Source organism: Podarcis erhardii (assembly GCF_964252035.2).
Source record: "Podarcis erhardii genome assembly, chromosome: 10".
In the NCBI taxonomy this organism is placed as follows: domain Eukaryota; kingdom Metazoa; phylum Chordata; class Lepidosauria; order Squamata; family Lacertidae; genus Podarcis; species Podarcis erhardii.
In genome coordinates, this window is record NC_138500.1 from 47,468,176 (window position 1) to 47,490,481 (window position 22,306).

A 22,306-nucleotide genomic window follows, 5' to 3' on the forward strand; every position below is an offset into this window, starting at 1 on the left:
CTTTTTTCCCCGGTCGCATCATGGGAGATCATTTTTTTTTCCGCCGGGAGAAGTTCTGGCTCACGAGGAAGTTGATCTACTGAAAAAGCACGCTTTTCATCATCAAAGGTCGCAGCAACGCTGCTCGAGCTAGCCCAACGGCTGGAATCCACACGTGCAGTTGCACCGCGCGGGGTTGCGAAGAGAAACCTTGGGGATCCAGCCCCCCACCCCAATGCTTCTGCTGCCTGGACTCTGCTCCCTCTGCGATCATCCGGAAGTGGCACCCGGCACCCTCCAGATCCCGCTGGAACTTGGGGAAGGAACCGGGAAAGCGCCACGAGGGGCTCCCCAGAAACTTAGGACTTGGTTTGGCGTGGGGCGCGGGGACAGGGAGAGAGCCTGAAAAGAGCACGTGGGGTTGCAGCGGAAGGCGCGGCCTGCTGCGGGTCAGGCCAGGGCAAAGGCGCTCCTGCTCAGGACAGGGAGAATTCCCGCCCGGCGAAAGGAGGGAGATGGCGGCTCGCTTACTTGCAGACTCGGCTTGGCTTTGGCGGGGCAGCTCCTGAAGAAGGAGGTGCGGGCGGTGAAGAAGAACTCCTCCGACTCGGACTCTTCCCAGCTGCTGTAGCCGCTGCTCATGCTGCTAATCCCCGTGGCGCGCCCTCCGTGCAGCAGCAGCAGCAGCAGGGGGGCCCGGGCGTCCCCGCCGCCACCGCATGGAGACCCGCCCGGCCGGAGCTCGGCGGCGGACAAGTCCCGTGGTCGCTGCGCGCCGCAGCCTGGCCGGCGGCGCACTGAGGCCGGCTCTCCTCTCGGACGCGCTTCCGCGGAGGCAGCGCCGCCTCCCGCCCAGCCAGCCAGCTAGCCGGGCCTTCCTCCCTCCTCCTCCCTTCCCCCGAGTGGCCGCGACTTCCCTGAGCCGCCACCTGCCTTGAAGCTGGGCGGGAGCTTCTGGCTCGCCTCCCTTTCCCCTCAGGAACTTGGCCGGCTCGCGCGCGGGGACTGCGCCCTCTCGCCTTGCAACAGGTGAGCCGGGAAAGGCGAGGCCGCCCTTCTTCCTGCGGAGATAAGTTAGTGTTCCTCCCCAAGCGCCCTTTGGCTCCTGGGCACCTCGACGCCAAAGTTTCGGCCCAGGCCGGCTAGAATGAGCTAATATCCGTCGGAGATAGCGAGTGTTGATAGGCGCGCATTCTTGCAAAAGCGCTTCAAGGGTTGGCAAATGGCCCTCATTGTCAAGGGCACCTCCTTAGTTCCAGAAGAGCTCATCTCTCTTAAGAAACAAAATAAAAAAATTCCTTCTAGTTGCACCTTGGAGACCAACTAAATTTGTTATTGGTATGAGCTTTCGTGTGCATGCACACTTCTTCAAATACTCTTTTTTAAGAGAACACGACGGGTGTCACTTAAATCTGGTCCGACGCACCTCTGGTTTTCTGAATGGCACCAAGCCTTGACAAGTATCAAAAGCACACAGAATAATACTGGTGTCAGAACCTCAAAGGACCACACAGGTGTCAGCAAAGCGGGTGACACCTTTGCATTTTAAAAGGTGATATATAATGGAGCTGAAGCAATCAGGACTGCAATTCCAGGCTCATTTTGGAGTAAGCCCCATGCAGACTTCCAAGTAAACATGCAAAAAAAAACAACAGCAACAACAACAGACTGCACACTAGGTGAGATTTTAGTACAGTTCCAGAGCCCCGTTTGCATCCAGAAGCAAACGCAACCCACGTCCATGCGCGGGTCGCGATTCGCCGCTTCTGCGCATGCGCGTGACGTCATTTTGATCGTCTGCGCATGCGCAAGTGGCAAAACCCGGAAGTAATGCGCTCCGTTACTTCTGGGTTGCTGCAGCTCGCAACCCGAAAATACTTATCCCAAAGCTACTTCAACCCGAGGTACACAAACTGGGAGCAGATGGTGAAAGGCAGGTTAGAAATCCCAAAAAATACTTTAGAAGTACCCATATCCTAATGTAAAAGACACTATACTCAACAAAACTAAACAGTGGGGCAGAACAGGTTCAGTCCGTGTGTGTGTGTGTGTGTGTGTGTGTGTGCAAGCAGTTTTTAAAACCAGGTTATCCCACAAGACGGACAATTAGTAAAGTTGTGGACATGGGAGTGTCTTATGGGGTGGTGGGAAGCAAATCTCTCCTCAGATAAAAGATAATACTTCTGTAGATATTTGTTGCCAAGTGGCTGAATCATAATTCTGAACTGTTAGAAGATTTCCACAGAATACCCTGATCCTAAGCATGGTTATGCTGAAGTGAAGCTGACTCTTTATTGGGTCTTTTAGTCTAAGTTTCCTGAAGCCTTAGATGAGGAGTTTGCCACCTGTACATTCCCTGGCACATTTTGAACATGGTTAAAAACACAATGCTGAAATAATACAGCAAAGTAATATAATCTCGAGTCTTTAAAAAAAGATGGCACAAACATGGTAGGCATTTTAAAAATGCTCAGTTATTAATTCCACAAAGCCAAAGCAAGTATGAATATGTTCTAAAGTTGAGTTGCAAATAGGGACTTCCGGGTTAGCGCGATTCCGGACTTCCGGGTTAATGGTGGATTCCCTCCGAGCTCCGGAGGGAATCGGCTCTGCTGAAGACGGGTCTTACCGCGCCGGCGACGCGGGGACCCTTAGAAACCGCAGGCGCGGAAGCCTGCGGACTTGGTAACTCGGCGGGCACCTTTAAGCGCCTTCCCCGACCCACGAAGAGCCTTTTTAAAGGCTACGGAGAGGGTACGGAGAGCGGCGTGGTGCTGTGAGTAGACCGCTACTTCAGTGGAGCAAAGCCCCGAGCCATGGCCGGAGAGCGCTGACTTTTTTCCCAAAATTTGGACTGGAAAACAAACAACCTGTGAGTAGAATGGAATTTGGACTTTAAAATTTTTACCTTTGAATTCGGCACGACCGGGGGATGTGCTAAAGGGAAGTCCGCACCCTCCCTACCTACAAACGATCTAAAGCAAGGATTGGAGAACTAAGGTGGAGAGATTACTGTCTTTTTGGTGCTAGATAAAAGATATTTCCATGAATTTGACAGAAGAAGTCTTTGTGCTGGAGAGAAAGGGAGGAATTTTGGAAGTTTTTGTGTAACCCCTCCCCCCGAACCCGGGAGCGTCCTGTGTGTGTGCCGGAGGAAAAAGAATAAGGAGTTTGACAGCTGTCAAAGGAGCTGTCAAACGGGCAGTTAAAGTCAAGAACTTTGCTATTTAATAACTCTCTGAACTAAAGGTGTTACATTTGAATTGAGGTGGTTGGAAACAAAGTAGTAATAAACAACAAAGTAACGGATTGTTGGAAAAGGACTATTAAGCAATTGGAATCCCCCTAGGGGGATCTAGAGACATTACAATGGCTGCAGAGGGAAAATTACTGGCAGAGATAGAAAAAATGTTTTTTCTCGTGGGAATCTTGCAAGAGCAGAGTACGGCTATGAACAAAGAACTTATGACCTTGAATTCTAAAACAAACAACTCTGCTGAATGCATAAAGGATTCGACTGATAAAAAATCTGCAGCTGAACCAGAAGAGACATCTTTGGAATTGGCGGAGAGGAAAGAAGGAGTGGAGAAAGTACAGGTGGAAAATACCAACCAGAAGCCCATATCGTCAGAAAATAAAGAAGAAGATCTTTGGATTACAAATCTGCGAAAGATGAGAAAGATGAGGAAGGAAGTCCCTGGAGTACTTGGAATACTGGAATTTAAAAGAATAAAGAAACATGATCGGGACTTCCTCTTTGAGTATGGGAGAGCAGCTGACCTTTTGCAGCAATTGCTTTTAAACATTTTGGATGGAAGGAAATTTGATGTGACTGTGACAGAACTCCTTCGAGACCTGAGGACCAACAAAAAGGATTACCAACAAAATCGGCAGAGAGAGACTGACAGAGAATTGAAGGCCTCGGATGTGAGGAATCCGGGCTAGGAACTGTTTTTGTGGACATTTGCTTGGGAAGGGATGGAAACCGGGATAGGGAGGGAGGGGAGAATAGAATTTCAAAATTTTATGATTTTTGTATTTGGCCATTGTGACCTATAATTAATATAATAAAGGGAGAAATTCGTGGAAGGGAAGTTAGGTCGACCTTAGAAAAAGGATTTAATGTTTATAAGAGAATTGGATAAATTAAATGTGGACAAGTAAAAAGAGCTAAGTTTTAAAAATAATAATAATATGTTTAAGATTATAGATAAGAACTTGCTGAACTAATTATCGGAATTGGGATGTATGAAGAGGGGGTGGGGGGAAGTCAGGGAAAGAGGGTAAAGAAAGTAAGGGTATGAAATTGTATATGTGTTGTCTTTGTCTTTTTGTGTGTGTGTGTCTTTATAAAATGTAAAAACCCAATAAAAATTTTATAAAAAAAAAAAAAAGTTGAGTTGCAAATAAAGTTCCATAGTCAGTGTTTCCATAACTTTGAATATCTAATTGCATGTTGTCAGGATGAAAAGGAAGGAGAAAGAACAAAAACAGTTGTTATATGAACACTGTACTGTCTGGTTTGTAACAACTAATACCATGCTAAGATGCCTGAAGTTATATTGCTTCAGTGTCTGTATTTGCATTTTTTAAAGCTACTGGCAAAACACTTAACTGCATCAACAAAGGAATGAGCATATACGAATCAATGCTTTGTGTTAGCTTTCTGCCAAATTTCACAGTAAAGCAGAGAATATCATCCTCTGTGTCCTCATAGTACAAGTTATGCGTAAGTACTTTTTCGGTGGACAGCATAGCACTTTTTTCTATCCACCACTGAGTTCCACAGCATGCTTTTTATAAATTATGGGCCAGGCATGCAAATGGAGGTTGAACTGCAGGCTGTAAAATTTTAATTGGACTTTGAATTATAGTGTGTGAGACAGACAATATACTTCACAGGGGCCTTATGCTTTGCTTATGGACAACCACCATAACAGAATTGCTGGACTATAAAGAAGGCTGATAGCCAAAGAATTGATGCTTTTGAATTATGGTGCTGGAGGAGACTCTTGAGAGTCCCATGGACTGCAAGAAGATCAAACCTCTCCATTCTGAAGGAAATCAGCCCTGAGTGTTCACTGGAAGGACAAATCGTGAAGCTGAGGCTCTAATACTTTGGCCACCTCATGAGAAGAGAAGACTCCCTGGAAAAGACCCTGATGTTGGGAAAGATGGAGGGCACAAGGAGAAGGGGACGACAGAGGATGAGATGGTTGGATAGTGGCATGAGTTTGACCAAACTGCGGGAGGCAGTGGAAGACAGGAGTGCCTGGCGTGCTCTGGTCCATGGGGTCACAAAGAGTCGGACACGACTAAAGGACTAAACAACAACATTCTTTGGGCCTCTTGCTCTATAAGACAATGGCAAAATCACATTACAAAAGAAGAAAAGTAGCTTTCTTACACCTAAAATGGATGGGTCCTTTAGTAAAGTATCAGGAATGTAAATAGCCATTCATTTGTGCTATGAATTCCTTTTGTGAGGAGAGGCTCCTTTTTGTAAGGAGGTTTTTAGGAAATGCAAGACAGTTGTATGTCATTTTATTTCAGGCCCAGGTTAATTTTCCACAACTGCAACTCAGGCATACAGTAAAGCAGCATTTGAACTAACGGCTACCGCAAAGTTATTTGAAAGGGTGACATGGATTGAATTTTCGACTTCCTCTTGCCTATTTATTTCCAAAGCCTCAAGTTAAATCTGGGAACTTCCCTTTCTCCCTGTGCACTTACTGGATCATTCCTACCAATTTCTTTGATGCAACTTTTAAAATTTTGTCTAAGGTAGTAATCCTAACCCACCCCCCACCCCAATGTTGTTGGCTGGGGAAAGGTAAGATGTAGCGCTGTCTCTCTGCCAATGATGAGAAGCAGACACCCAAACTACTCCCTTGCAGGTGGGAAACATCACTGGTGGGTCTCCTCTATTGTTTCAGTGGCTTGAGGGTTTGGACCTGTAGGATCCAAAACATGGCTCCTCAGACCCCTCAGCTATGCCAAATATGGCTAAAAACTGCCTCTCCGCTTTCCTTTCTGATCAAACTTCATATGTGTTGTGGTGACTCAGATGCTTCTGTCTTTCCTTGTCCCAGTTAGGATTGTTCTGCCCATCTACTTATAAGTGGACCTGATCAGAACCTTTAGAATCACATTTCATCTTTAGAATAAAGATTCCTGTATGTTTTTACAGATAGCCAATCAAAAGCCAGTTTTTTCAATGCACAAAATTAATGAAATGTTGTATCAGAAGACAAATAACATGGCAAAAATAGGAATTTAAAACACACCCTTAGAAATCTGTAGTGCTCTGTATTTAGTCCCGGTGAATCACTTTGAACTGTAAATGTTTCAAGAAGTTTTAGTTAATACTGTGAATGTTTGAAGGAAGGAAGCAGAAGGATAATTATCCGTCTAGGAAAAATGACTAACCATAGCATCTGGTGTTTTAAGATACAAATCAGCTGGCTTGGCAAGAGTGCAAAATGAGCCAGTGCCTCCCAGAGGTATATGGATTATGTGTGACAATTCTAACTGATAACTAAGCAATTATAACAATTTAAATTTGTATTTACTAGCACCAGCAAGTCAGCATGTAAGCACATGATTTTCTACATCTACTTCTAACATCTCCAGGAACCACCTGAAACTGAATACCTTTCTCTTCCTCTCTCTCTTAAACATATACTGTTTAGCATGGACATCACAGGCTTTAACTTGCAGTAAAATATAAGTTTATTCAAGATAGAATAAACCTTGATGTTGGCAGGTTTCAAAGACCATGAAGGGTAGCAGAATATATGTAACAGGATCTATAGCTTAATTGTTAGGTTGAAGAGTTGCAAAGATGGTGAACAGGGTTGACTTTGAAGTGTTCACTTTCAAACTGACAGCTATTGTTTAGGTAAATAAATGGGAAACAATTTTGAGAGAAGGGCAGCAGACTGGATTCAATCTGACAAAAGCAAACTTGCTTAATTTTTCATACAAAGAGCACTAAGGCATCCTGGAGGTGCAAAAGTTATGAATTTTGGAATAATCTCCTTGGAAGAACTGTGGAAGCAATAACTTCTTTAGGAATACCAGGGATCTCCTCTCACCTGAGAAGTCAAGACTAATCACTGAAATTTTCAGAAAGGATTGAGGAATTGCAGTGAATGGAGAAATGGGTGGTTTCTTCCCATCCACACTGTGCATGAGGCTATCCTTGAAGAAGACCCAGAACCCTCAACTGTCCCAAAATATGGCAGCCAGAATACTGGCTGGGTTTCCATTTAGAACTCACAGAACCCAAATTTTAAAATAGCAGCATTAATTGTCAGTTCACTCCAGGCCCAATTCAAGATGCTCAAATTAGGAGGTGGGAGGCTGGTTTGATATATTTTGGGTCCTCTCTAAGCCTCTGGTTTTATATCTAAGCTGGGAGTGTGTGATAGAAGGAAGGGCTAAAGTGGTCAAACCAGTCTCTGTTAAGTTAATGGCCCAAGCCAAGCCTGTTAAGCATCTTTTTTACATGTGTAAAGATGAAATAAAGGTGTGTTGTCATAAAAGCAACTACCTAGCAATTCTTCCAGGAGGAAGCAGAAGGTCTCCCCCCCCCACCTGGCTGGAAGCCAAGCCATTCTAGAAACAGGGAAACAATAGGCCAAAGCAATGCTTTTGAGGATTCTCCTAAAAACAGGAAAGCAAAATCTGTTGGAGTGTTAATGCTGTAAGAAGTCTTTGTATATATGTGTAATTAAGACAATATTTCAAAAAGACACCACAGTACCCAGAGACCTTCACCCCAGAGAAACCAAACCTGAGGTAAGCGTTGGACCAGCTGAAGTCTTTCGCCACTCAGAGAATGGAGTGTGTGTAGCAGTGGGTGGAATTCAACATTGTACTATAGCGGCACCTTGGTTTTTGAATGCAATCCGTTCCAGAAGTCCATTCAACTTCTGAAACGTTCAAAAACCAAGGCGCAACTTCTAATTGGCTGCAGCAGCTTCCTGCACTCAAGCGGAAAGCCACTTCGGACGTTCGGCTTCCGAAAAACGTTCAAAAACCAGAGCACTTACTTCCGGGTTTTCGGCATTCAGGAGCCGATTTGTTGGTCAACTAAGCCGTTTGAGAACCAAGGTTCCACTGTATTATAAGCATGCTGTCTGCACAAGCATATCAGCTTCCCAGCTTCAATGACCCCCTTCCAGTCCTCCTATGCCTCCTGAACTGTTTTTGGGGTTCTCCTTAATCTCCCAGAGTTAATTTCATGAGTCACGGGGAAGCACAGAAGGGGAGAAAAGTTGTTGTTGTTGTTGTTGTTGTTGGCAACCTTAGCACCCAAGAAGATGATGCTTGCCCGCATCAGAGGATACTGTACAGTGATATCCTCTTCCCTGCACCACTGGGAAGCCTTGAGAGACACATTCTTTCTAAGCTTCAAGACTTCCTCTTGTTCCCAGTCAGTTCCCAGGCCTTGTGCTTCTCTCACTCAAATTGGATTTTGGCACTCCTAGGTAACAGTTTCCGATTACTGTGTTGATCTTGTTTGCCGCAACTCCTTTTTCCTGTCTTGCAGGCGGAGATCTCTGGCAGCTTACAGCAAATCAACCTAGGTTATGCTTTACTTGGCCTCTCCCTCCTTGTTTTCTGGTCCCCATGGTTACTGCAGCCATATTCCCAGTGTCCAGAGCTTACTGGGTATGCTCATTAGTGTTTGAAACCATTTGCTGGCATCACAATGCTGGCAAGTCTGAGTTTTAGATTCCCTGCCTCCCTGAACGAGGTTTTCTTATGGAAGTCTTTTAATTGTTTTGTTGCACTGTTTTGGTTTTATTTGTAAGCTTGATTACAATGTATTCACTGCATATTTTAAATTCCTGTAAGCCACTCTGAGTACTTTCTGGCAGAAGATTTGGGTAAGACAAACACGTTTTAAAAATATATCAATAGTAAACGTCTGGCTGCAGACCTCTGTATTAAGTCCTAAATCATTTTCCATTACCCAAAGGAAGTATTTATTCCAATAACCGTATCAGTTAGTGGAAGATTGCAAAGAAAACAAAGCTGTTTACTTTTTTTAGAATGCAGATTACTCAACCTTTGCATCCTTTTAATCTCATATTTAAGGATTAACCTGCATTTCCTTGTGATTACTTATCAGTAGTCATTTTGACTCCTCAATGGGAGTCAAAAAGCTACAAAGCTACAAAGCTGGTAGAAGGATTTCCAAGACACAAGCAATTTTGTGACACTTGACAACACCCTCAGGCTCCTGTGTCAAATCCTGACACCCACTTGCTCTAAAATCCCTGATCCTAATTATTTGAAAGGTCTGGAAACTTCTGTTTCAGTGTATCTGAAGAAGTGTGCATGCACACGAAAGCTCATACCAAGAACTGACTTAGTTGGTCTTTAAGGTGCTACTGGAAGGAATTTTTTTGTTTTGACTATGGCAGACCAACACGGCTACCTATCTGTAACCCTAATTATTTGGATCATCCTCCATCCAACACAGAGGCATGCTTAAGCCAATTGATTTCAATGTACTTAAGCATGCCTACCTCTGTGTTCAATTCTCCCACCTGCGACATTCACATTATTTGTAACATGGATCAGCAATATTATTTTTAAAAAATATTTGTGATAGCCCTGGAAAATCTAATGTATCTCTGACAACCAAAGTTTTCAGTTTTACAGATAATAGATAAGGTTGCAATGATGTTTAAACTGAACTTCACATTACCGCATCTAACCATCAAACTGATATAAAAACAATGTTTCTGTTTTTGAAATCGCAGTAATCTCTGCTTAATCCCTTCCTGAATCAGTAGATATCAGTAAATGCATATCTAGTATTACACGTTAGCAATGGAGTTTGAATTCAGCAGTAGTGTGCTGAACAAGGTCATCCGAGTCATGAAAACAAACAGAAACAGGTTTGACAACTTCTCTCTATTAAACGGAGTCGACTTCCTTGTGTAAGATCTGTGAGGATACAAACACCTTTGAAATAACATCTCCCCCTGCCATTTATTTTGACTTTTATACCAGCCTTTCTATGATAAATCATACTCAAGGTGGCTTAGAAATATATGTCACAACAAATTAAAACCATCCTAAATATAAAACGATAGTAATATAAAAGAGCATGAGAAAAGCATATTAGCAAATCACAACCTTGAAAGTATAAACATAGACACTGAATAAAAATGCTTGATAAAATAAAGAATGAAGAGATGATGAACACTCCCTCAAAACTGAATGCAAATTTCAAAGAGATTCATATGCTTGATGATGATGCTTCCTCAGAAACCGTGGCCCAGGTTTTGAAGGCCTAAGCCAAGAAACCTGAATTGAGCCTTGAAAGAAATTGGCAGTTGGAACAAAATCAACTTACTCTAGGCTTGTTGTAATGGTCTTGCTTCTTACACTTGGAGTTAGAAACTAGCCACTATATAGGCTGTGTATTGATATGCAATCTTCCTTTCCTTGCGTATTTATGTTTAGCTCTTCCCTTCACGGGTGGCGCTGTGGGTTAAACCACAGAGCCTAGGACTTGCCAATCAGAAGGTTGGTGGTTCGAATCCCCACGACAGGGTGGGCTCCCGTTGCTTGGTCCCTGCTCCTGCCAACCTAGCAGTTCGAAAGCACGTCAAAGTGCAAGTAGATAAATAGGTACCGCTCCGGTGGAAAGGTAAACGGGGTTTCCGTGCACTGCTCTGGTTCGCCAGAAGTGGCTTAGTTATGCTGGCCACATGACCCAGAAGCTGTATGCCGGCTCCCTCGGCCAATAAAGCGAGATGAGTGCCGCAACCCCAGAGTCAGTCACGACTGGATCTAATGGTCAGGGGTCCCCTTTACCTTTACCTTCCCTTCATACTGTCAAATTAGGAAAGCAGATTAGAGCAATGAATCTGAAGAAATTAATCATATGGTTCAAGATGTTTCATACTGTGAGAGTTCCTGTGAAATGCAAACATTTACGTAGCAAGATGGACGTAAAAATACATAATTATGTAACGTTGTTGTTTGTTTGTTGCATGATACAAAGTATCTCTAGGAGATTTACTTACACAGTTAAAAACAGCCCTCAAGTTTCACAATAATTAATTTTGTTCGTAAAAAGATCATGGCTCTAACTTAGAAATATACACATATGACGGTAAAAGGAAACCTGCTCACTGACTCAAGGTATACTCATAGATGGCTTAGCTCCTAGTCATAGCAGCTGGCTACCTCAGATAAGCAATGCCCTTCCTCTGTGAGGGGAATCTATCCTAGCAACTGCTGACTCGACCCTGTCTCTTGGTTTGTCCTTGCCTAGAGATAATTCTTTCAATCATCTACGAACTGGGACCACTTTTGACCTGAGAGACAATCATCAAGTCTTCCCATAGCCTCTGACATCTGTTAGATGAAAATAGGTAGCCTAATTTTATATTCAGCAATCTCTTTGCGTTAAGACAGATAGCAACAGGCCTGAAAAAAGTCTTCCCCTGTGACTGGCAGACACAGAAAAGAATGCATGCAGTAGGAACCTCCTTTCCTATAAAATACTGGTCTGTTCTGCTGGAACCAATCTGACTTAAACATGTCCCACGTATTTATGTTTAGCTACATACCCTCCAACAATCCTCAGATGTAAATAGGGACATTCTATTCTACATTAGTATCACTGCTGGCTCCCCCCTCTTTAAAAAATAATTTTTATTAAAGATTTTTCTTGGTTTACAAAAGTATGTGCATTGTCTCTTTTTTCAGGTTGTAAAGTCTTTTCTATAGATCAGTTACAATTCCTATGAGACATTGGTGCTGAGCACAATATAAGGATAGGGAAGAAAAGGGAGGGGTGCTGCCCCCCTCTTTAAATGTATGGGATTCCTGATGCCCAAGAATACCTAGTGCTTTGCTCTTACTCATTGGGCCATGGTGAGGAGCTTTTGCATAAAATGGCAGGGCATACATATTCTAATAAATAATAAATTCAATAAAAATAGGCATGTTCGAATGTAAAATCTTCTACATCTTCCAAAAGAGCTTGTGTTGGCAGAGCACCTTGAGAATGTGCCAATAGTTTTTCCTCAATTGTTAGTTCTATTCCATGGCAGGAAGAATGGGATTATTTAGTGGTAAAAAATGCATCCTTCCTTAGCTTCCTTCTTTCCATAGTATAAATCCATAAACCTCTCTATTATAAGTTCTATTCTAGTGAACTTTATTTGGTAGTGGGGTGAACTTAAAGGGGACTTTCCATCTCCCACCCCACTCACTAATGGCATGTAAAATAAAATAAAAAGACTTGCAGCAATAAAAACACAACTATAATACTTTGTGGTTTAAATATAGAATCCCAAACGTGAAATCTCAGCATGCCTGCAAGCACCAAGAGAATTCCAGCTTGTTATTGCATTGCAATTGCAATTTGATTCCCAGCATCTGTCTTGAAACAAGCGACTCGACATGAAGAGGGAGCCATCAGAAAATCAGACCAGTAAGGTCTCTATGAAAGAGGGAAGCTCCATTCTTTTTCCTGTTCAAGCTTGCGTGAATGTCAAATAATGTCAGCAAGATTGGCTATCACTGCCCCTGCCTAACTTATAATATTGGAATGTAAAATATGTAATTACAAAAGACTGAGATGTGATGTTTGAAAAAAATATCCACATCAATCCAATGGTGTGGCCATCACCACAGATACCTGAATTGGCTCCTCCCCACCCAACTGTCACCTCAGAGGCAACTGAAGGACCATTTTTTCCCAAAGAGAGTGGAGAAGAAGCAGTAACAGAGTTTTTTAAATAAGCAAATTGTGTTTTTCATTCTGTGGTGACTTTAAAAAAATAATTGATGTTTATTGTTCTAATAATCTTAAGTAAACAACTTTTAAAATCCACCTGAAAGTGCTATATAAATACTGTGAATAAGTCAATAAACTGAACAGATAATGAATATGTTAACTGTTGGCTGGTTGGAACACATGGCTCAGATTCCTACTTTACTCCCATAAAAGGATGAGGGGCAGAGAACAAAAAGGCTGAAAAGATAGCCATCAAATGGAAAATCAATACAAGCAAAGAGCATCTTCAAAAGAGAAAGCTTCAAGAGCCAAGTGCGGAAAAAGAATCAGATTGTAATCCTCCTTTCAAGTGCTTATTTTCAGCAGCGATGTATGTGTCTGCGTGAGAACCTCAGCAGTCAAAACAAAATACTCTGAAGGTGTTTCTCAGCTCACATTTGTCAACATTAAAAAATTGTCCTATAGCACCTTGGAGACCAACTAAGTTTGTTCTGTGTACAAGCTTTCATGTGCATGCACACTTCTTCAGATACCTTTGCCAACATTGTTATCCAGTATTTTTCCCAAACTTGGTCATGGATGTACTCCATTTGAACTGCACATTTGAAGTGTGTTGAACAGCTAAGAAGAAAATGGAAATGTACTGTAAATACAGGGCAGATATGCTATACTGGAAACTGAAGCAGCTGGCTAAATACGCCTACAAGTCTTACAACGAATTTACCTTTTTTGATAAAATCAAACATGTCAGTTTCATGCTGCAAGGGGTAACGACTTGGCAAGTGATGAAAAGAAAAAGCAGGCATTTATTAAGGAGCATGGAGCTGGCACAGCCAAAAAAAAAAGTGGATTTACAGTACTGCCTCTCCACCTTCTGCCGTGTCAGGTGGATGTGATGGCCAGAACAAAACTGCTCAATGCTCCTCAGACACAGTATGGTTGTTCTCTTAGGTGGTAATTCTGTGCATGCCTCTGGGAGGAAATACAACTGGTCACACTAGGAAATGTCACAGATCTACTACTATCTTTATAATTTTATATAGCCTCACTGTTTACATTTCGCTGTGTGTGTGTGTGCACGCATATAACACTTGTCAAATGGATAAATTGAGTTCTAGACCACAAATACATCCACCACAATAATTCATTCATCCTGAAGGTGCCACAAAACCCTTTGCTGCCATTGCTGCTACAGACAACTACAGTACTGTACCATTCTGGAATATATTAACTAATAGCCACTCTCTGTGTTTCAACATGCAGCACATGTTCTAAAAAGAGGAAGGAAACTCTTAGATGTGAAGGCTTTTAATTGTTTTCAGTGCAGATAGTTTGGATCAGAGCAAATCAAATCAACAAAGCTCAGGGTCAATGCCTGTAGCTTGAGAAGCATGTTAGTTAAGCTTGTTTACATTCTTCTGGGCTATCCTTTTCACCCATATTTTACTCCATTAACTTTGTAGAGGCTTGTCACAATCACAGCAGGTAGAACACAAACTGTGCACTGCGAAAGCTACTTTGTTTTGAACTTCTGCTTCAGGATCTCTTCTGCTCATTACCATACAGTTGAAATAACCAACTTTAATGTCCATGGGCCACATTCAGTTACCCTGGGACACGGGTAGTGCTGTGGTCTAAACTCTAAACCACTGAGCCTCTTGGGCTTGCCAATCAGAAGGCTGCCGGTTCAAATCCCTGCGACAGAGTGAGCTCCCATTGCTCCGTCCCAGCTCCTGCCGACCTAGCAGTTCGAAAGCACACCAGTACAAATAGATAAATAGGTACCGCTGCAGCAGGAAGGTAAACGGCGTTTCCGTGCGCTCTAGTTTCTGTCACAGTGTCCCGTTGCGCCAGAAGCGGTTTAGTCATGCTGGCCACATGACCCGGAAAGCTGTCTGTGGACAAATGCCGTCTCCCTCGGCCTGAAAGCGAGATGAGCGCTGCACCCCATAGTCGCCTTTGACTGGACTTAACCGTCCAGGGATCCTTTACCTTTTACCTTACCCTGGTGCACTAGTGGAAGCCAGAACAAAAACTCACACTAGTGTAATGGGGCTTCCCCCCTCTTTCCACCCCAATGCCTCCCCCAAATCGCTTTGGAGAACCCCCAGAACAGCAGGGAAGGAGAGGGGAGATGGTTCTATCTGTCAAGTGGAAATACTTGCATTGACAGAACAATCTGAGTGTTGGACCAGGTCCTGCGAGAGCAGGGTTCAAATCCCCACTCAGCCAGTTGGGCCAGTCACCATCTCTTAGACTAACCTACCTCACAGGGGTGTTGTGAGGATGAAACAGAAAGAACCATGTACACCACCTTGAGATCCTTGGAAAATAAAGGTGGAATATAAATGTAATAAATAATAAAATTAAAATGATGTTGGATTCCACCCTATCTCCTGGTATTTCACCCAATATACAAAGTGAGTTTGGCTAGGCTAACAAAGGCTAACCTATGTTTAGAACTAGGTGTAGCTAGTCAGCTAAATGTTGTTGGTTTAGTCTAGGATTGCCACCTGACAGCCCGATACATAATACTGAAATGTCCTCTTAACTTCCAGGGGCAGTGAAAAGTCCTAGGTCAATACTGAATTTCTCATGAAGTGGGGAGAGGACTTTTTACTGTCCCTAAAATTTAGCAGTCTGGAAGGATAACCACCTGGAAGACTTGTGCTACCTTAAGTTCCAACACAGAAGAAAGTCAAGGAGGGAAGCATTTGACATTATACCTATATTTTTGATGAATAACCCCCTGAAAGGCATGTGAAAAGTGACACATCTAGTTGTCTGGAAATTCCCTTAAGCAGCTGCGTCAAATGTTTGACATGCAATATTAAGCCAAGAAAGGGCTCAACTGCCTGAAGCCCTTAACTTTGATTAAAGATCTTGCTTATAGTGGTTTCTGTTGGTTAACAGGGAAGTTGTTGCTACAAGCTGGTTTGTGTGTTCACCTCCAGAGTTAATTCTACCTCTTATTTAGCTCAGTGTAATTATGACACGGGATGCTGATCCTAAAACTCTTTCAGCAGCTGCCTTACTCGAGAGCTTCTCATAATTATATCACAAACCAAAGTGCAAGAGAGAAGTCACATCCAGAATAATCATGGTGATAACTGCACAAATAACAAAGGAAAGCATTGTCAATGTTGTGTATTTGATGCCTTCGACTATAGGCTTAGAGTAAGACATGCCACAATTTTTTTGGGTTTTTTTAATCCGGAGTCTGGACATTGGTGTTCTGTAAAACTAAATACTGAATCACACTGCATAACAGACAATCACAGCACCTGTGGCTCTCTGGCACACGTCCACTGTGTTTCCTCACATATATAGAGAGTTGCCTCACACATTCACACATGGCACAGGAAGGGAACCTGTGTCTCGTCATATGTTGGTGGGCTACAATTCTGATCATCACCTGACTACCGCCTGTGCTGGCTGGGGCTGATAGCACAGTTGGTTAGAGCATGGTGTTGATAACACCAAGGTTGCAGGTTCGATCCTTGTATGGGATTCCTGCATTGCAGGGGGCTGGACTTGATGATCCCTCAGGGTCCCTTCCAACTTTTATTATATATACTATACATTTAGAGCAGTACCATACCACTTTAAATATCTGCGTTACCCCCCAAAGAATCCTGGGAACGGTGGTTTGTTAAGGAGCTGCAGATCTCCTAAAAACTATCGGCACACAATCTACAGCTTCCAGGATGCTCTGGGAGAAGCCTTAGCTGTGATATGACACTGCTATATATATATATATAATGCACTTGGGGCCAATGTTAAGAGGACCACAGCTTCCCCAGCCCTACTCTATGTGGCTCAACACACGTTGTTCACACAGCAAACACATCTATTATACACACTATGAATAATCTCCAACATGGAACAGCCATACAAAGGTCCGAGGAGATTCTGTCATCGCAGCACATTTAAATTTAGTGATGCAAAGCAGTCTGCAAAGGAATAAATTTCCAAAACAAAATATGAGGGCATTTTCACAAAAAGGGCAATTGGAGAAAAAGTGTCACAGGGAGATAATTGCTGGAAGTAGCAGCTATAATGAACATACCAGATCTAATTATAAAGAGCTGTTGCTAAAAACAGTTCCTTTCTTTTGCCAACCTTTGGGATTTGATAAACCCCAAAACGACAGCCATCTTGTGGTGGGAAACAATCACTGCCTGCAGAACAGATTTCAGGGACAATGGATCTGTGTATCTGATAGCAACTGGACTGGCCCATAGTCAGAGATCTTGTGGTGGTAAGTGTTGGGAGCGAGAGGGCTAATAACAGACGTGTAAATCAAATGCTGAAAAACCGAAACCTAAATACAAGTACCGTAGCAATAATGATTAGACCGCATTACTATATGAAGTACATTACACATTTTAAAGTAAATGCCTAGTCCTTGAAAAACATTTCAGTGCCATTTGCACTCACCATCCAGAAGTAAGCAGAGTTATCAATTACTGAGAAATTAAACATAATACTGCAGCATGCTTTTGCCGTATTCCCCCTCCCCAGCACCTGCTAAAATCTTTTTTCTTTAGGCAAGGATACCCAGACATGTTATTTTATATGTACATTTGTTTTAAAACAGGTGCAAGGGTTAGGAAATATTTAAATATTAAAGCAGAAACAGACCTAGATTATGACGATAATTAAAAAGCATTTCTTTTCAAAATCCCAGAAGGGATCAGGGGCCCCTTCACACATTTCTCCATAGATAATCCTTGATTTAGAATTATTATTATTTGTTCGATTTAAATACAAGATTGCATGTACAGTTGTACCTCGGAAGTTGAACAGAATCCATTCCGGAAGTCCGTTCGACTTCCAAAATGTTTGGAAACCAAGGCGCGGCTTATGATTGGCTGCAGGAAGCTCCTGCAGCCAATCAGAAGCTGGGGAACCCACGTTGGACATTCGGGTTCCAAAGAACGTTCACAAACTGGAACACGCACTTCCGGGTTTGTGGTACTTGGAATTGCAGATTTATCTACATACTGGACGGGACACACGTGGCTGTAGCTGGAGAGATTTTCTATTTATTTTTGAAACGCAGTACAGTAGTTAAGATTATAGCAAGAACTGCAGACGTGTTAAGGGAAATGCAAGTGCAACACAGAGTGGGGAATTAGCAGGAAACGTTCCTTTTACACAAGCTGCTGTAACCTAACCTATTAGACTCTTTCCATAAAATGCTGACAATGGGATGGGCAGATGCCAACAATTCTTAAGGCTTCAATGGGGCATGGAGAGCCAAGCTAAATTTTCTCCAAATCGTCCAGGCCAGCTGTCTGCAAACTGATCCTTCTGGGTATGGAGAGGAAGGCAAGATCTGCTTTCAGAATGCTGGCTGTCAACATGAGAGGAAAGCATCCATCTCCAAATTCTGGCTACAATAGATGTTTCGCTTAAGAGATGACATTTTTATTACCTATTAAAGCATTTATATCCTGCTTTTCAGTCCAGGGACCGTCATAGCGACTTACTTATTTCTAAATTGTTATGTACTGAAGTTCTCACCCTGGGCCATCAGGGGGATACTGTAGATAGTTCAGGTCCACATATGCAAATAAGGGATTGAAAGTGACGTTCAGTGATTGGGTAGTTACAGAAAATGGTTACTGTTGCATTCTAGTGGAGCTCTATATAAGCAGGCTGGCTGAACCCTTCACTTCAGTTCTGTTCTGGCCTGTGAATAAACAAGAGCTGGTTGAAGAATCACTGTGTCGTCTGATATGTTCACCCACAACTTAACATAAATCATCCTAAGCAGTAGGGAAAAGTAGAACTGTATGTCCTTTTGGTTGCAAGAAAGAAGGAATTAACCGGGGGGGGGGGGGGAGAGAAAAATAGGTTTTCAAAGAGCAACCAAATTTGAAACTGTAAAGTGAAAAAACAAAGTCGTATGAGGAGTATGTTTTGGGGTATGTATGAGGATTATCCAGACCTACTTCAGCACTATCTGTAAGATCTCACATATACAGAGGTTTTTTCCTTCAAGCAAGTCAGCCCTAATACCTTAGACTCCAAAAATGTATTCTGAAAGAAAAAAGCATCTTCCATATTCCCACTCTCTTCCCTTGTATCTAGTGTGGAATGAATGATCAGCACCTGTTACAGTGGGTCAAAAAAAAAAAAGATTGGCAAACTTTCCCTAACGGGTTCCCAACAGCTGCTAAGCTGACAAGCGCAGTATCCAAACAATGACCTCAGCACAGAGCAAAATGTTGATTTCCCACAAATCATGCTTTTCAACAAGCAATATCTATCTATCAATCTGTCTGTCTGTCTGTCTATCTATCATCTATCTATCTATCACCTATCTATATCTATCATCTATCTATCTATCTATCATCTATCTATCATCTATCTATCTATCTATCATCTATCTATCATCATCATCATCATCTATCTCTATCTATCTATCTATCTATCTATCTATCTATCTATCTATCTATCATCTATCATCTGACATCTATCTATCATCTATCTATCTATCATCTATCTATCTATCTATCTATCTATCTATCTATCTATCTATCATCTATCTATCTATCTATCTATCTATCTATCTATCGATCGATCGATCGATCGATCTATCATCTATCTATCTATATCTATCTATCATCTATCTATCTATCACCTATCTATATCTATCATCTATCTATCTATCATCTATCTATCATCTATCTATCTATCTATCTATCTATCTATCTATCATCTATCTATCTAATCTATCTATCATCTATCTATCTATCTATCTATCTATCATCTATCTATCGATCTATCGATCTATCGATCTATCGATCTATCGATCTATCGATCTATATCTATCTATCATCTATCTATCTATCACCTATCTATATCTATCATCTATCTATCTATCATCTATCTATCATCTATCTATCTATCTATCTATCTATCTATCTATCTATCTATCATCTATCTATCTAATCTATCTATCATCTATCTATCTATCTATCTATCATCTATATCTATCTATCTATCTATCTATCTATCTATCTATCTATCTATCTATCTATCTATCATCTATCTATCATCTATCTATCTATCTATCTATCATCTATCTATCTATCTATCTATCTATCTATCTATCTATCTATCGTCTATCATCTATCTATATCTATCTATCTTAAGGTGCTCCTGCTCATTCCATGGGTGAAAATCATCTCCCCTATTTATAATACTTTAAAGTGGATAATGCAAAAACACATGAACATTTCAAATGAGTCAAAATGTGGGTCCCTCGGCACATGTTCAAACTCTGTTCTTACTCTAAAATAGTTCATAGACACCAAAACCTTCTCAAGAAAACAATTCTTTAGCATAGCTTCAACACGTTAATCCTTGGAGATTATAAATGCCCTCCAGACCGGTGGTTTTCTGCAGGCGTATTCTCCAACATGTCCTTGACACAATAATAGTGCATCAGTTGTGGATTTATACTGGACTGGCCATACATACGTCATTCCATTCTATTAGTTGTTCCATGATGTTTCCCCAACGTTACCTGCATTATCGTGGAACGAAACCTCACTGGAACATTTTTTGTGGTATGAAAGGATTTGGGTTTCAGTAAGAAGCTAGGGGACATACACTGATTAGAGAAATGAAGCAATATTCCTACCCCATAACTTTTGCAGGCACAAACAGTACAGAAAACTGGATCGTGATACCATCATGAGCACAAATAATCAAGAATGCAAAACGAAAAGGCTCTCTGGAGGTGTCCAGAATGGTGTCATCTTGCCTTTCATTGACAGCTGTTTGCTAATGAAATGCCCAGATTGTGTCCATTCTGAGTGTCCTAGAAAATGCATTTTGTACAATGATGCTTGAGGTCTATCCATGATGGATGATCAGGAAGACACACCATTGTTCTTATGTGTGATGGTTCTAGGGGTTGCTCGTGCATAAACCGGCACCACACCTGGCTGGGTTGCCTGAGTGAACCTTTTCTGTCCGGACAGCCACTCGCCCGTGGCTGTCTCAATCGCTGGCAGAGTCCGTCAGTGGGCGTTTCTTGAACTTCTTCCAGCAAAGAAGCTCTTTGACGCCTAGTCTCCGCCTACTCTCCCTGCGCGGAAGCCTTCTGCACAAGGAGGGTGTGGGCAGCGGAGGACCTGTGCTCTCCCCACCGGTCCCCGGCGAGGAGTCATGGGACCGCCTCGCCGATTCCCCCATCTGCCCCCCTTCTCCATTGGTGCTACCCTGATTTCCTTCCCCAGAAGATGGGCTGCTTCTCCTCATCCCGGGACGCTCTCCGGAATCCCTCTGGAGCCCTCTCTCTCCCTCTGGCTCCGATGGCAGTTCCCTGACATTATGCTATGGTAATACCATAATGTCGTGCCATCATTGCAGACGGTGTACAGTCACCTGAGCCCATTCTACAGAGGCACAAAAATTGCACCTGCCATGTCAAAACTTCTAACTGACTCTTCTAGGAAACCTGAGCCTTTTTTCAGCAGGGGATGAGCGTGGGTGCCTTTGAAATGTATATTCATGTGAAAGGAAGACTTTAGAAGGGAGGGTTTTTCAAAGGAAGAAGCAGCTGAAGGAGAGAACTATGCAATAAGCTATTTTAAGATGCACCAGGAAAGCTTATAATAGCCAGATACATTGTCTATACATACATAGACCATGTACAGAATATTAATATTATACATCTAAGGCCAAAAAAAGATGGATATCTTCATGGAACATATCATTGGTATTCTTCAGTTTCAATTACTCGGTGACACTACATATTTTAGCTGCAGTTTCATGCTAAATGATACATAATAAGAATGCATGACAAAAGTGTAAGAAGCTTTTCTTTAAACAAAATGCATTAGTAATTCCTTAGTGGCCAGTGTGGCACGTTTTAAGAAGACATTATTATTTGGTAAGTTAATAAGAAAGGCCTTCCATTTGTATGGCACAATTCACCCTAATTATTTGACAGCATTCCAGCTCTGCCCAAAGCCATGCCCATAAGTTTATTCCCAGCTGTTAATGGCTCTATTGAGTGCATACAAGCCAGAGCAGGGACAGAAGAGAGAGACGGCTTTCACCCGCCACAGAACAAGGCCAAACGACATGAAATGTAGCATTTGTGCATTGTGCACAGCTCACACCCTTTAGCATTTTCATGTGGGGGAAACCCCACACGTATTATAAATAAAACCTTTGAATGATGGTAGTGGGAAATTTGGAATGTAAATACAAGCTGAATTTATAATGAATTTAGCCAGCATAGCTCTAGGACTGTGCCATGCTTGTCTGGGGACCAGTCATAGTTCATGCAATATTAGAAGTTCATCTGAACATTTTAGCACATTGATTTGCTTGGTTTTGCATAACAAGAAATAAAAACAATACACACCCCAGCATAAAACTTAGGAGATTTGGGGGCACTTAATGCTGCTCTAGTGACTGAAGGGAAGCAACTATGGCTTTTATGAGTAGCCTGGTTGGGAGATCATTAGAAGATCTACAATATTATATTTTTAATATATTAGAAAGTTGGCCCATGTTGGA

At 42.2% G+C, this 22,306-nt stretch overlaps 1 protein-coding gene across 3 annotated transcripts in view; it reads right to left on the reverse strand.

Annotated features, from left to right (window-relative positions):
• Positions 1-22,306, reverse strand: part of RASSF3 (Ras association domain family member 3) — a 55,503-nt gene that overhangs the window by 23,354 nt on the left and 9,843 nt on the right. Inside the window, exon 1 of one of the 3 annotated variants that reach the window (XM_081878105.1) lies at positions 511-773. The exons of the other annotated variants lie outside the window; for them this stretch is intronic. Coding sequence (XP_081734231.1) covers positions 511-621 — 111 coding nt within the window. The 5' untranslated portion in view covers positions 622-773. Of the gene's footprint in view, positions 1-510; positions 774-22,306 lie in introns of those variants that run through there. 3 annotated transcript variants of the gene reach the window in all.